The following is an 11,706-nucleotide window of genomic DNA, read 5'->3' as shown; positions in this document are numbered from 1 at the left end:
GACCGTGTGATCCGCCTGCCTCGGCCTCCCAAAGTGCTGGGATTACAGGCGTGAGCCACCGTGCCCGGCCAATTAAAAATTGTTCAATTTTTAAAAAATTTCTAGAAATTTTTAAAATTCTCAGCAAAGTGAGAACCTAGAGATAGGCTCTCGCTATGTTGGCCAGGCTGGTCTCCAACTCCTGGGCTCAAGCGATCCTCTTGCTTCAGCCTCCCAAAGTGCTGGGATTACAGGCATGAGCCACCATGCCTAGCCCCAATCCTTCTTTATTTTTACCTGTTTACATTTTATTTTATTTATTATTATAATTCTTTTAGAGACAAGGTCTCCCTCTGTCACCCAGGCTGCAGTGCGGTCGAGAAACCATAGCTCACTGCAGCCTTGACCTCCCTGGCTCAGGTGATCCTCCTGCCTCAGCCGCTGGAGTAGCTGGAACTACAGGTGTGCACCACCATGTCCCTAATTTTTAAATTTGCTGTAGAGATGGGGTCTGGCTATTTTGCCCTGGCTGGTCTTGAACTCCTGAGCTCAAGCGATTCTCTTGCCTCTGCCTCCCAAAGTGCACACTGGATCCACAGTCTCTACTAAAATTACAAAAATTAGCCGGGAATGGTGGTGCACACCCGTAGTCCCAGCTTCTCGGGAGGCTGAGGCAGGAGAATCACTTGAACCCTGTAGGTGGAAGTTGCTGTGAGCCAAGACTACGCCACTACACTACAGCCTGGGCTACAGAGCGAGACTCTGTCTCAAAAAGTAAAAAAAATCAATCAGTCAATCAATCCATCAATCAGAGTCATACTCTCTGCGTCCTCTGCCAGCACCCCTATCCCGTCAACCTTGATTTCAGAGGAAAACCCAGGCATGGGCCCTCTATCCTTGACCACCCCACATCCCTGCTGTCCCTTTCAGATAGTTCGTGCCTCACCACCTCCAGAGAAAGATATGCCTCTTTCTCTCCCTGCTGTCTGGGAGCCCCTCACCAGTCACAGACTCCCCAGCTCCCAGCAAAGCACTTCCCACCCTGGGGAGTTCCTGGGGAGCCCGGCCAGGGGGGCCAGCAGGGCACATTTGCTGATCCTAGCGCTCATCCCATGTGGCCTGGCCAGTGTGGGGGTGGCCCTTCTAGAAGCCTCACAGCACTGGCAGGCGGCCATCAGAGCTGGTGGCGGGCAGGAGGAGGAAGTAAGAGCTGCTGCAGTCAGGACAGAGGGCCAGGGCTCCCTGGTCGTGGCTGTTCTGGAGATCGCGCCCATGAGCTGTTCGTTTCGAGCACCCTCTTGCCTCCGTTCCAGAGGAGGTCCTCAACTAAGGGGCATCATTCTGCCCCCAAGGGACATTGGGTGATGTGTGGGACATTTCTGGTTGTCATGACTTGGGGTGCTCCTGGCATGGAGTGGGTGGAGGCCAGGGACGCTGCTCGGTACCCTGCAGTGCCCAGGACGCTGCACTCCAGCCTGGCGACAGAGCAAGGCTCCGTCTCAAAAAACAAACAAACAAAAAAGCAATCCACACCCTGAATGGGGAAGAAGAGAGGAGAAGCATCCCAGGAGCTGGGGCCCTCCTGGTTTATACCGTTTGCCCAGGACGCCCCACCCCAGAGAACAACCCAAGCCCAATGTCCACGGGGCTGAGGGAAGGAGACCCTGAGTTAATTATTTGAAACAGGCAGTTCTCTGCTCACACCAGACACCAGGATAAACTCCTAATGGGGCAAACGGTATAAACCAGGAGGGCCCCAGCTCCTGGGATGCTTCTCCTCTCTCCTTCCCCACTCAGGGCGTGGATTGCTTTTTTTTGTTTTTTTGTGATGGAGTCTTGCTCTGTCACCAGGCTGGAGTGCAGCGGTGCCATCTCGGCTCACTGCAGCCTCTGCCTCACGGTGTGGATTTCAATGTGCAGAGTCTCCTGGGACCTCAGCAGGGCAGAGGATCACGGGATGCAGAGTCTCTTCGGGGATCCCCTAACTCGGGGGTCTCACCCAGGGTGATTCTGCCCCTACCAAGGGACACTGGGTGATGTCTGCAGATACTTGTGGTTGTCACGACTGGGGGTGCTCCTGGCATGGAGTGGCTGGAGGCCAGGGATGCTGCTCAGCGCCCTGCGGTGCCCAGGGTGGCCCCAAATGTCAACAGCAGGAGTTAATTTCTGCCTCAACACCTGAATAGCGAATGCTCATAGCAGAGATGCAACAATAGCCTTCTGGTGCAGTACAAAATCTCAAAAGACGGCCGGGCGCGGTGGCTCACGCCTGTAATCCCCAAACTTTGGGAGGCCGAGGCAGGCGGATCACCTGAGGTCAGGAGTTCAAGACCAGCCTGGCCAACATGGTGAAACCCCATTTCTACTAAAAATACAAAAATTAGCGGGGCGTGGTGACAGGCACCTGTAATCCCAGCTCCTCAGGAGGCTGAAGCAGGAGAATCGCTTGAATCCGGGAGGCTGAGGTTGCAGCGAGCCAAGATTGCACCACTGCACTCCAGCCGGGGTGAGAGCCAGGCCCGGTCGCAAACAGAACAAAATTAAAACCATGAAAGGAATCAGGATTTGCCAGGAGTAGCATTTTTGCTTGGTAAGAACAAAATTTCGTTTATACATGAAATGTAAAATATTTTATTAAACCTCACTGCAAAGTGGCAACTTTTTGCTAAATTCATAATTTAGTCTACACACAAGCTATGTACCCGTATGTAACTGCCAAGAGTTATATGTTAGCTTATTAAACACAAACTGCAGTTCATACCTGAGATTTTTTTTCTGGATTTAACCAGGAGGGGTAATATTTTTGCTGGGTAAGTCCACATTTTACCTCACAGGCGAAACAGTTTACCGAACTTAACCACCAAAGAAATCGTTTTTTCCTTGGGAGATTCACATTTTAGTTCACACATGAGATGTGTTTCTGAATTTTAACTGCCAGGAGTAGTGTTTTTCCTTAGGGTAAGTTTCAGTTTCCACAGGAAAAATCTGAATTTATCTGCAAGGAGTAAAATTTTTGCTTAAGTCCAAATTGTATACGAAATATTTTACTAAATTTGAATATCTTTAACATTGGAAGTTCTTTTTTTTTAAACACTGGAAGCATTTTAAGAACTGCAAGATCAAATTAAAAAAAACAAAACCAGTAATATTATCGATGATTACCAAGTGTTACTGCAAATAATTTTGTCCTATGGGAGTATGGGCGCGGTTGGACACCCCCCCAATACCCGGGGGCCTACCCAGGGGAGGGGTCCCGCTGAGTGAAGGGACCCTAGGGAGGGCGACGTGGACCACGATAGACAAACGGGTACTCGAAGACCCCCGAAAATTTGCCCCAGCGAGCCGCCCCCGCCCCGAGGCACAATTGTGGGGGCGGGGACGGCTCGGGGCGCGCGCAGCGCGTACCCGGGGCTACGGCAGCCCCGCCCCCAGGCACCCGCAGAAGGACGCGCGCGGGAGGGGGAGTGGCCCGCGGCTCACCAACGAATCTCCAGAGCGCCTCTTCCTTTCCCTTTACCTTCCACCAATCAGGCTCTGGGAGGGGCGGGCGCGACTTTTTTTCCCGGCGGCCCCGCGGCTCTGCCCCTCGTGCGGCCGCGTTCCCGGCGGTGCGGGGGGCGTGGCCTGGGAGCGGCGTCTATAAAGGCGGGCGGCGGCAGCGGCGCCATTTTGCGAACGGCGAGCAGCGGCGGCGGCGCGGAGAGGCGCAGCGGAGGTTTTCCTGGTTTCGGACCCCAGCGGCCGGATGGTGAAATCCTCCCTGCAGCGGATCCTCAATAGCCACTGCTTCGCCAGAGAGAAGGAAGGGGATAAACCCAGCGCCACCATCCACGCTAGCCGCACCATGCCGCTTCTAAGCCTGCACAGCCGCGGCGGCAGCAGCAGTGAGAGGTAAGTGCCCCGCCCCCGTCCGAAGCTTCCAGAAGCGCCGGCAGCGCAGGCCTGCGGGGGGCCGTTCTCGGGGCGCCAGACAGGTCCTCGGCGCGCGAGATCCACCCCTTTGTCAAGGCCAGAATCGCGCCGGGGACGAGGTAGGGGCAGGGCGGGCCTGGAGGTCCCCCCCGGGCTTGGCATTGCTCTCGGGGGAGTCGGGTTTGGGGGGCAAGGGTACGGAGTTGGATTTGGGGGGCGCCGTCAGGGGCGCCTGGTTTGGGGGAGGGGCATGGGTCGGAGGTCGGATTTGGGCTCAGGACGGGGAGTCTGGGGGAGGCGTGTGTCTTTTGCGGAGTTCGCGGGATGGGACTCGGCTTTGGGGGAGGGGAGAGGCTTCGAGTCGATGGTTGGATTTGGGGGACGCAACTGGGAATTCGGTTTGGAGGAGGGGTGTGCGGTCGGGTCGGATTTGGGAGGCGCAGGATGGAGCAATCTGGTTGGGGGCGGGGTCGGCCTTGGGGGGCTGGTCCGAGGCCAGGCAGGGCCCGCAGGGCCGGTGAATCTGCACTTTTCGGTCCCGGCCGTCGAGCGTGCGCTGCGGGAGCGGAGAGCGCTTCGCGGCGGACGAGCTCCCGGGAGTCCCCCTCACCTCGATGTGTCTCCTGCACGCGACCGACCTCGTGGGCCCCGTTTTTCGCCCCAGAGCTAGTCGGTCTGGATGGCCCAGGACGCGCGGGGCGAGGCCGCGCACGTAGACGGCACCCAGGGCTTCTTCGCGGGGGCCGCCGGGGAGCTGAGGGTCGCGCATTCCGACAGCCTGGCAGCGCCCTGGGAAGACCCCAGCCGTCTCCCGGGACGACGCGTCCCGCTTCCGGGGGCGCGGGGGCCAGCTGCGGTTGTAGGCGAGCCCGCGGGGTCTGGGTCGTGCTTTCCCGACTGCGTCCGCCGAGGTGGGCGTCGCTCAGCCCCGGGGATCGGGAAGTTGGGTCGCGGTGTTGGCGGTGCGGCGGTTTGGGGGCCGTGCAAAATGGAGGCAACTTTGGGAGCCTGTTTACACTGCGCAGCAAATGGCTGCTGGCGCTGCCGGCTGCGCGATTGTGAAAATCTCCCCCGGGGCGCGAGGCCGCGTCTGCCTGGATGACGCAACCGGGAGGGCCCGGGCCCGGAGCGGGGGCGGGCGGCCGGGAGCCGGAGCGGGGCGCGTCCTCCGTGAGGTCAGGCTAGGCCCGCCCGGTCCTCGCGGCGACAAGCAAGGGTTCCAGATTCTGGCCGTAGTGCAGGGTGGAAAGGGGAAGCCGCGGCAGAGCTGAAAAGGGGAAGCGCTGGCTGGCGTGGTGGCGGGGGGGGGTGGGGGGGGGCAGGGGTTGAGGCTCTGCCCCGGCGGGGCTGCGTGAGGGGAAGGGACCTCCCGCCCTGGGAAGGTTGAGCTGTCCTGGGCGGCGCCGCCCGAGGAGTCGGGGCGCAGTGACCGCGGCCCTTCTAGGTGCTTGGGGCAGGCGTTGGAGCTGCCTTCGGGAAGCCTCGAGGGTGTGGGGCCGGGTGGGCCCAGCCTGGGCGGGGCGGCGTCGGGTCCTCTGGCCGAGGCAGGGATTGGGGGGGGTGCTGAAGGCCGCCCAGGCGCCCTGGAGGGGTCTCCGCCCGGAACCTGGCGCTGTCTCGTGACCTGCATCTTCTTCAGTTCCAGGGTCTCCCCCCGCTGCTGTAGTAACCCGGGTCCGGGGCCTCGGTGGTGCTCCTGATGCCCCTCACCCACCCCTGAAGATCCCAGGTGGGCGAGGGAATAGTCAGAGGGATCACAATCTTTCAGCTAACTTATTCTACTCCGTGAGTGTGGGGCAGGGCCTGCGGTGGGGTGGGCGGGGCCGGGCCTGCTGGGGCTGCTCTGGGGCCACAGGCACTTCTTGTGCACCTTGCTGCCCGTACCTGTGATTGAATTTAATCCTGGGAACCCTGAGTTTCATCAGAGCCGGCGCACAGTCTCCTGCAGCCCAGGCCTTGCGTGAGCTCAACACGGCCTAGGCCCAAGCCTTAGCGCTGCCGGGTTCTTGGAGTCCTGTGGGATGAGTCGGGGTTCTGAATTGGGCTGCACCGTCCCCTGGACAGGATGATCGGCTGAATGTAACAGAGGAACTAACGTCCAACGACAAGACGAGGATTCTCAACGTCCAGTCCAGGCTCACAGACGCCAAACGCATTAACTGGCGAACAGTGCTGAGTGGCGGCAGTCTCTACATTGAGATCCCGGGCGGCGCGCTGCCCGAGGGGAGCAAGGACAGGTGAGGGGCAAGGACAGGCGGAGAGTGCTTACCCAGGAGAGCAGGGGGGGGTTGCTGCCCAAGGGGTGCAGGGACAGATGAGGGAGGGCACTGTCTTCAGGCAGCACATATGGGGGCCACCATCGCTTTGTGGGTGGGGACGGGGTCCCTTTTTTTTTGAGATGGAGTCTTGCTCTTGTTGCGCAGTCTGGAGTGCAGTGGCATGATTTCGGCTCACTGCAACCTCTGCCTTCCGGGTTCAAGCGATTCTGCTGCCTCAGCCTCCCGAGTAGCTGGGCTTACAGGCGCCTGCCACCGGTGCCCAGCTAATTTTTGTGTTTTTAGTAGAGACGAGGTTTCGCTATGTTGGCCAGGCTGGTCTTGAACTCCTGACCTTGTGATCCGCCCACCTCGGCCTCCCAAAGTGCTGGGATTACAGGCTTGAGCCACCGCTCCCGGCGTAGGGTCCCTTTTTAAAAAGTGCACTCCAAATTTGTACCCTGGGATTCCATCTTCCAGGGGACGCCAGGCAGTGTCAGAGCTTTTCTGTCATGGGGCATGCACGTGGGTGGGTGCAGCGGTGCTGCTCAACACTGTGGTGTCGGGACGGCCCCACCCAGAGGACGATCTGGGCCCCAGAGGGACCCTGGAGTAGAGCGGGCCTCAGGGTAGCTGCTAAGGCCCAGGAGGTAGGCGGGCGGGTCGGGCCAGCCAAGACGCTGACACGCGCTGCAGCTTTGCAGTTCTCCTGGAGTTCGCTGAGGAGCAGCTGCGAGCCGACCATGTCTTCATTTGCTTCCACAAGAACCGGGAGGACAGAGGTAGGTGACCCGCATTGCCTGCAGCAGGGTTCGTGGGGGTGCCTGCCCCGCCCCTTCATTCTCAGCCCGCAGGCACGGTCTCCCGGCGGGGGTGGGGAGTGCGGGCGGGGGCTTCTGGTCGGCGGGGGTTCTGATGGCTTCTCCCCACCCCGCAGCCGCCTTGCTCCGAACCTTCAGCTTTTTGGGCTTTGAGATTGTGAGACCGGGGCATCCCCTTGTCCCCAAGAGACCCGACGCTTGCTTCATGGCCTACACATTCGAGAGAGAGTCTTCGGGAGAGGAGGAGGAGTAGGGCCGCCTCGGGGCTGGGCATCTGGCCCCTGGGGCCACCCCTTGTCAGCCGAGTGCGTGGGAACCGTAGACTCGCTCATCTCGCCTGGGTTTGTCCGCATGTTGTAATTGTGCAAATAAATGCTCACTCCAAATTAGCGGTATATTTCTTGAAGTTTAATATTGTGTTTGTGATACTGAAGTATGCTTTAATTCTAAATAAAAATTTATATTTTACTTTTTTATTGCTGGTTTAAGATGATTCAGATTATCCTTGTACTTTGAGGAGAAGTTTCTTATTTGGAGTCTTTTGGAAACAGTCTTAGTCTTTTAACTTGGAAAGATGAGGTATTAATAATCCCTTCCATTGCTCTCCAAAAGCCAATAAAGTGATTACACCCGATGCACCTGGCTCCGTGGTGGTGACGCTGGGGACTGGTGGGAGGAGTGCCTGGGTGGGACCACAGAGGGCCTTGGGTGAAGGGGTCGCAGAGGACTTGTCGCCCAGGCAGCTGCGGGACCCCTCCCACGGAGGAGACCCCCTGGGCTGGGAGGCCGGGCCCTCAGCTTGGCGCCAGCCTTGCCGCTGCTCGCTTGAAGCCCCTCCCTACTTCGCGTCCCCTTCCGCCCCAGCCTGGGCCTGCGCATGGGGATGTCTGTGCTCCCAACTCCTTTGGGTTCGCCGTGTTATTGGCCGCCCATAGGGACCTGCAGCGCGGTTCAGGGCAGCAGCACTTCCGGCGGGGTCGTGGCCTGGAGCGCTTCCGGGTCTGCAACCCAGCCGTCTGCGCGGCCGCAGCGCCACCTGCCGGCCGCATCGGGGAGCACCACCCGGAAATTCAGGGCCACGTCTGGCGGGGAAACTGGCTGGAAAGAGGAGGAAAGGAGGAACTCGAAAAGATTGTAGACTTGGCGAGCAGGGGCGGGGGGTATATTCAGCCGTCTGAGCGATGGTGGGGTCGGCTGGGGGTATAGACCTGGACACACATGCTCCTAGCTCTTTTGGGCAGCGCAAATGCAGAGAAGGGGCATTAGAGCTGAGGCCTTGAAGGATGAATAGAAGTCTGAAGCAGAGTACAGGGGAGTGTTTCTGGTGTAAAAAACAACTTGGGTAAAGGCGTGGAGGCCGGAAAGTAACCTCCACGGATGAACTACATGGGGTTGGAGACTCAGACTTTGGAAGAAACTTGTATGTATTCTGAGGCACTGGGGAGCCATGGGAGGTGTTTGAGCTGGAGAGGGACCTCATATCTGGGGTTGGGAAGATCCTCCCAGGACTGCCAGGGGGAATGGAATGGAGGGGCACTCAGTCTCCAGGAAGGAGGCCACAGGCAAGGGCAGTGCAGTGTGTCAGAGGCATAAAGGAAGACCATTCCCCTCCAGTGAGTCTCCTCTGTGCCTGTTTATTACATCGTCCTGTGGTATTGAGCACCTACTGTGTGCCAAGCCTGGCCTTTGCCCCCAGGGAACTCACAGCTTTGCCGACAGTAACAGAGGAATAAATGCTCCTGGGAGTGGGCGGAGAACGCAGGGTAAGGAGCTGGCCATGGCCCAGAGTGGGCACCTTTATTTGTTTACAGAAAGTGGAACTGTAGCCGGGTGCGGTGGCTCATGCCTGTAATCCCAGCACTTTGGGAGGCCGAGGCGGACGGATCACGAAGTCAGGAATCGAGACCATCCTGGCTAACACGGTGAAACCCTGTCTCTACTAAAAATACAAAAAAACTAAAAATACAAAAAATTAGCCGGGCGTGATGGCGGGTGCCTATAGTCCCAGCTACTCGGGAGGCTGAGGCAGGAGAATGGCGTGAACCCGGGAGGCGGAGCCTGCAGTGAGCCGAGATCGGTCTCAAAAAAAAAAAAAAAAAGAACTGAAACAGTATGGCCGAGGGAAGAGCCTACACAAATGCTTGGGGGCGCGAAAGAAGTTAGTGTGTCACGGAGAACAGGGAGGGAGGCAGGGTGGGCGCAGAGGGATTGGGGGAAGGTGGCAGGGAACCGCGGGGACTGTTTTAGGGACGGTGAGTCCAGACCCCGCTGAGATGAGCTGGGTGTCTAAAGTCCCAGGGAGCCTTCCCTTCCCGTGACACCACCAAGCCATTCTCCACCAGGGACAGGGACATTCACATGCCCAAAATCACGGGCCACCTTCAGCACAAGGGGGTGCTCCAGGGCCAGGAATGCCTCTGGTCCCAGCATTGGCCTCTCACGGAGACAATGACAGAGCCCACGCGGAAGAGCGCCCTGGCTGCTGGGGAAGGCAGAACACAGAGAGGCATTGATCAGCGGGAAGTGGCGTGGGGGCCCTGGCTTCAGAGAGCTGCTGCCCAACACAGGAGGCGCTGGCCAGCCCCCAACCCTGGAGGGGCAGCTGCACTCCTGGGAAGCCCTTGACCCACATCCTCAGCACGGGAGGGGAGGCTCTGGAGGGGGGCACTGCTCTCTCTGCTGCGCCCCTGGACTCTGCAGAAAGAGGGTGTCTTGGCCGTCATGGAGACGCCGACCTCAGCCCCAGCCCTGCCTCCCGGGCAGGCCCGGACCAGGTGTGTTCGCCGTGGGTTGGGGTCAGTCCCACAGCAGCGCCAGGGCCTGGCCTATCGAGGACTCGGTGGCTTCAGCCAGGTATTCGCAACACAGCCAGTCCTCGAGGCTGGGAGCTTCCCCACCTGCGGCCCGCTCTGCCAGGCGCAGGACCAGCAGCCCGCGGCGCACGCGCAGCCAGGGCCCGAGCGCTCGGAGCCAGGGACCAAGCGGTGCTCCGCGACCGCGCGGCTCAGGCCCGGGCCCCCAGAGCAGCGCCTGCAGCGCGCCCCGCGTCCGGGACGCCGAGGGCCGCAAGCGGGTCAACTGTGCTGCCAGGAGCTCCAGGCCCGCGGCCAAAGGCGTGGTCGAGGGTGCAGCAAGGCTGAGCAGCGCTCGGAGGAGGCTGCCCAGCTGCGGCGCGTGGGGGCCCGGGGAGCCCGGGGGTCCAGGGGGCTGCAGACAGACGCGGCCAAAGTCAGCGAGGAGCAGGCGTGGGGGCCCCGTCGCCGCACAGCCCCGAGGTGCTGCCAGCAGCAAGTTCTCTGGCCGCAACTCGACCAGGGCCGCGCCCCACGCCTCCAGGAACTCCAGGGCCGCGCTCAGCTGCAGCAGCAGCAGGGCCACGGCCCACACGAACTCCTCCGGCGGCTGCGTGCAGGCCTCCGCCAGCCACTGCGCCACCGTGCGCTCCGGCACCTCGGCTGCCAGCGCCACTGCGCCTCTCCAGGGTGCCCCGGGCAGTGTGCCTTCAGGCATCAGGCCACACAGCCCCTGCAGATTGAAGTGTGGAGACAGGGAGGCCTGCAGCTCCAGGCCCCACGGGTGGGGCACGTCCACCCCGGGCTTGGGCACCTGCAAGGCAGAGGGGGTTTCAGGGCCTGGATCACTGGGTCCCCCACCAGCACCGCCTGCCCCAGTGCTACCTGCCCCAAAGTCTTCCCCGCACACCCCCAAACTGCTCCCGCTACGCTACGGCTGGGGGCTGCCTGCCTCCCTCCAGCTGCAGGAGGTCAGTGTTAATTTGGAAGTTAGTCACCAGTAAGGACTTTCGGAAAAATTAAGCCAGGGAAGAAGATGGTGGCAGAGTGTCCCTGGGCAATGAGTTCGAAAGCAGATTCCTGGGCCGGGCACGGTGGCTCACGCCTGTAATCCCAGCACTTTGAGAGGCAGGGGGATCACTGAGGTCAGGAGTTCGAGACCAGCCTGGCCAACACAGGGAAAGCTCATCTCTACTAAAAAATACAAAAGTAGCTGGGCGTGGTGGCGCGCCTGTAATCCCAGCTACTTCGGAGGCTGAGGTGAGAGAATCGCTTGAACCCGGGAGGCAGAGGTTTCAGTGAGCCGAGAATGCGCCACTGCACTCCAGCCTGGGCAACAGGGTGAGACTCTGTCTCAAAAACAAAACAAAACAAAAAACACAAAAGCAGATCCCCGGCCAGAGAGGTGTGGGAGGGGTTTTGACAAGGGCTCCAAGGCCATACCCGTGGCCCCACACTTTAGAAACATGGTTTCCTGGGTTAACTGCGTTGATTCACGTGTTAGTTGCAAAATAAACAAGTCTAATATGGTCTGGGTCTGTGTCCCCACCAAATCTCGTGGCCGGTTGTAATCCCCAGTGTTGGAGGTGGGGTCTGGTGGGAGGTGCCTGGATCTTGGGGGTGGTTTATCATGAATGGCTCAGCACCATCCCCCTTGGCACTGTCGTTGGGATAACGAGTGAGTTCTCGTGAGATCTGGCTGTGTAGAGGTGAGTGGCACCTCCTCCCTCCCTTCCTCCTGCTCACACGATGTGCGATGCCTGCTGCTGCTTCGCCTTCCACTATGACTGGAAGCTTCCTGAGGCCTCCCCAGAAGCAGAAGCCACCAGAACCATGAGCCAATTAAGGCTCTTTTCTCTATAAATTACCCAGTCTCCAGTATTCCTTTTTCTTTTCCTTCCTTTCTTTCTTTCTTTCTTTCTTTCTTTCTTTCTTTCTTTCTTTCTT

The 11,706-nt window shown here is 59.5% G+C and overlaps 2 protein-coding genes across 2 annotated transcripts in view; one reads left to right on the top strand and one right to left on the bottom strand.

The window, feature by feature from the left end:
- Window positions 1–3,636: 3,636 nt before the first annotated feature.
- On the top strand, window positions 3,637–7,601 carry OAZ1 (ornithine decarboxylase antizyme 1). The gene is given in 6 exon segments (XM_032178965.2): window positions 3,637–3,870; window positions 5,531–5,588; window positions 5,590–5,676; window positions 5,956–6,128; window positions 6,843–6,928; window positions 7,084–7,601. Coding segments are annotated over 6 exon segments (687 nt in total). The 5' UTR covers window positions 3,637–3,724; the 3' UTR covers window positions 7,221–7,601.
- Window positions 7,602–8,731: 1,130 nt separating this feature from the next.
- Window positions 8,732–11,706, bottom strand: part of PEAK3 (PEAK family member 3) — a 6,577-nt gene continuing 3,602 nt past the window's right edge. The window contains exon 4 of the mRNA XM_032178963.2: window positions 8,732–10,573. Within this exon, the coding sequence (XP_032034854.1) occupies window positions 9,764–10,573 (810 nt within the window). The 3' untranslated portion in view covers window positions 8,732–9,763. The remainder of the gene's footprint in view (window positions 10,574–11,706) is intronic.

Source organism: Hylobates moloch, unplaced genomic scaffold, assembly GCF_009828535.3.
Source record: "Hylobates moloch isolate HMO894 unplaced genomic scaffold, HMol_V3 SCAFFOLD_15, whole genome shotgun sequence".
NCBI classification, from domain to species: domain Eukaryota; kingdom Metazoa; phylum Chordata; class Mammalia; order Primates; family Hylobatidae; genus Hylobates; species Hylobates moloch.
This window is presented reverse-complemented; position numbering and strand designations above follow the sequence as displayed.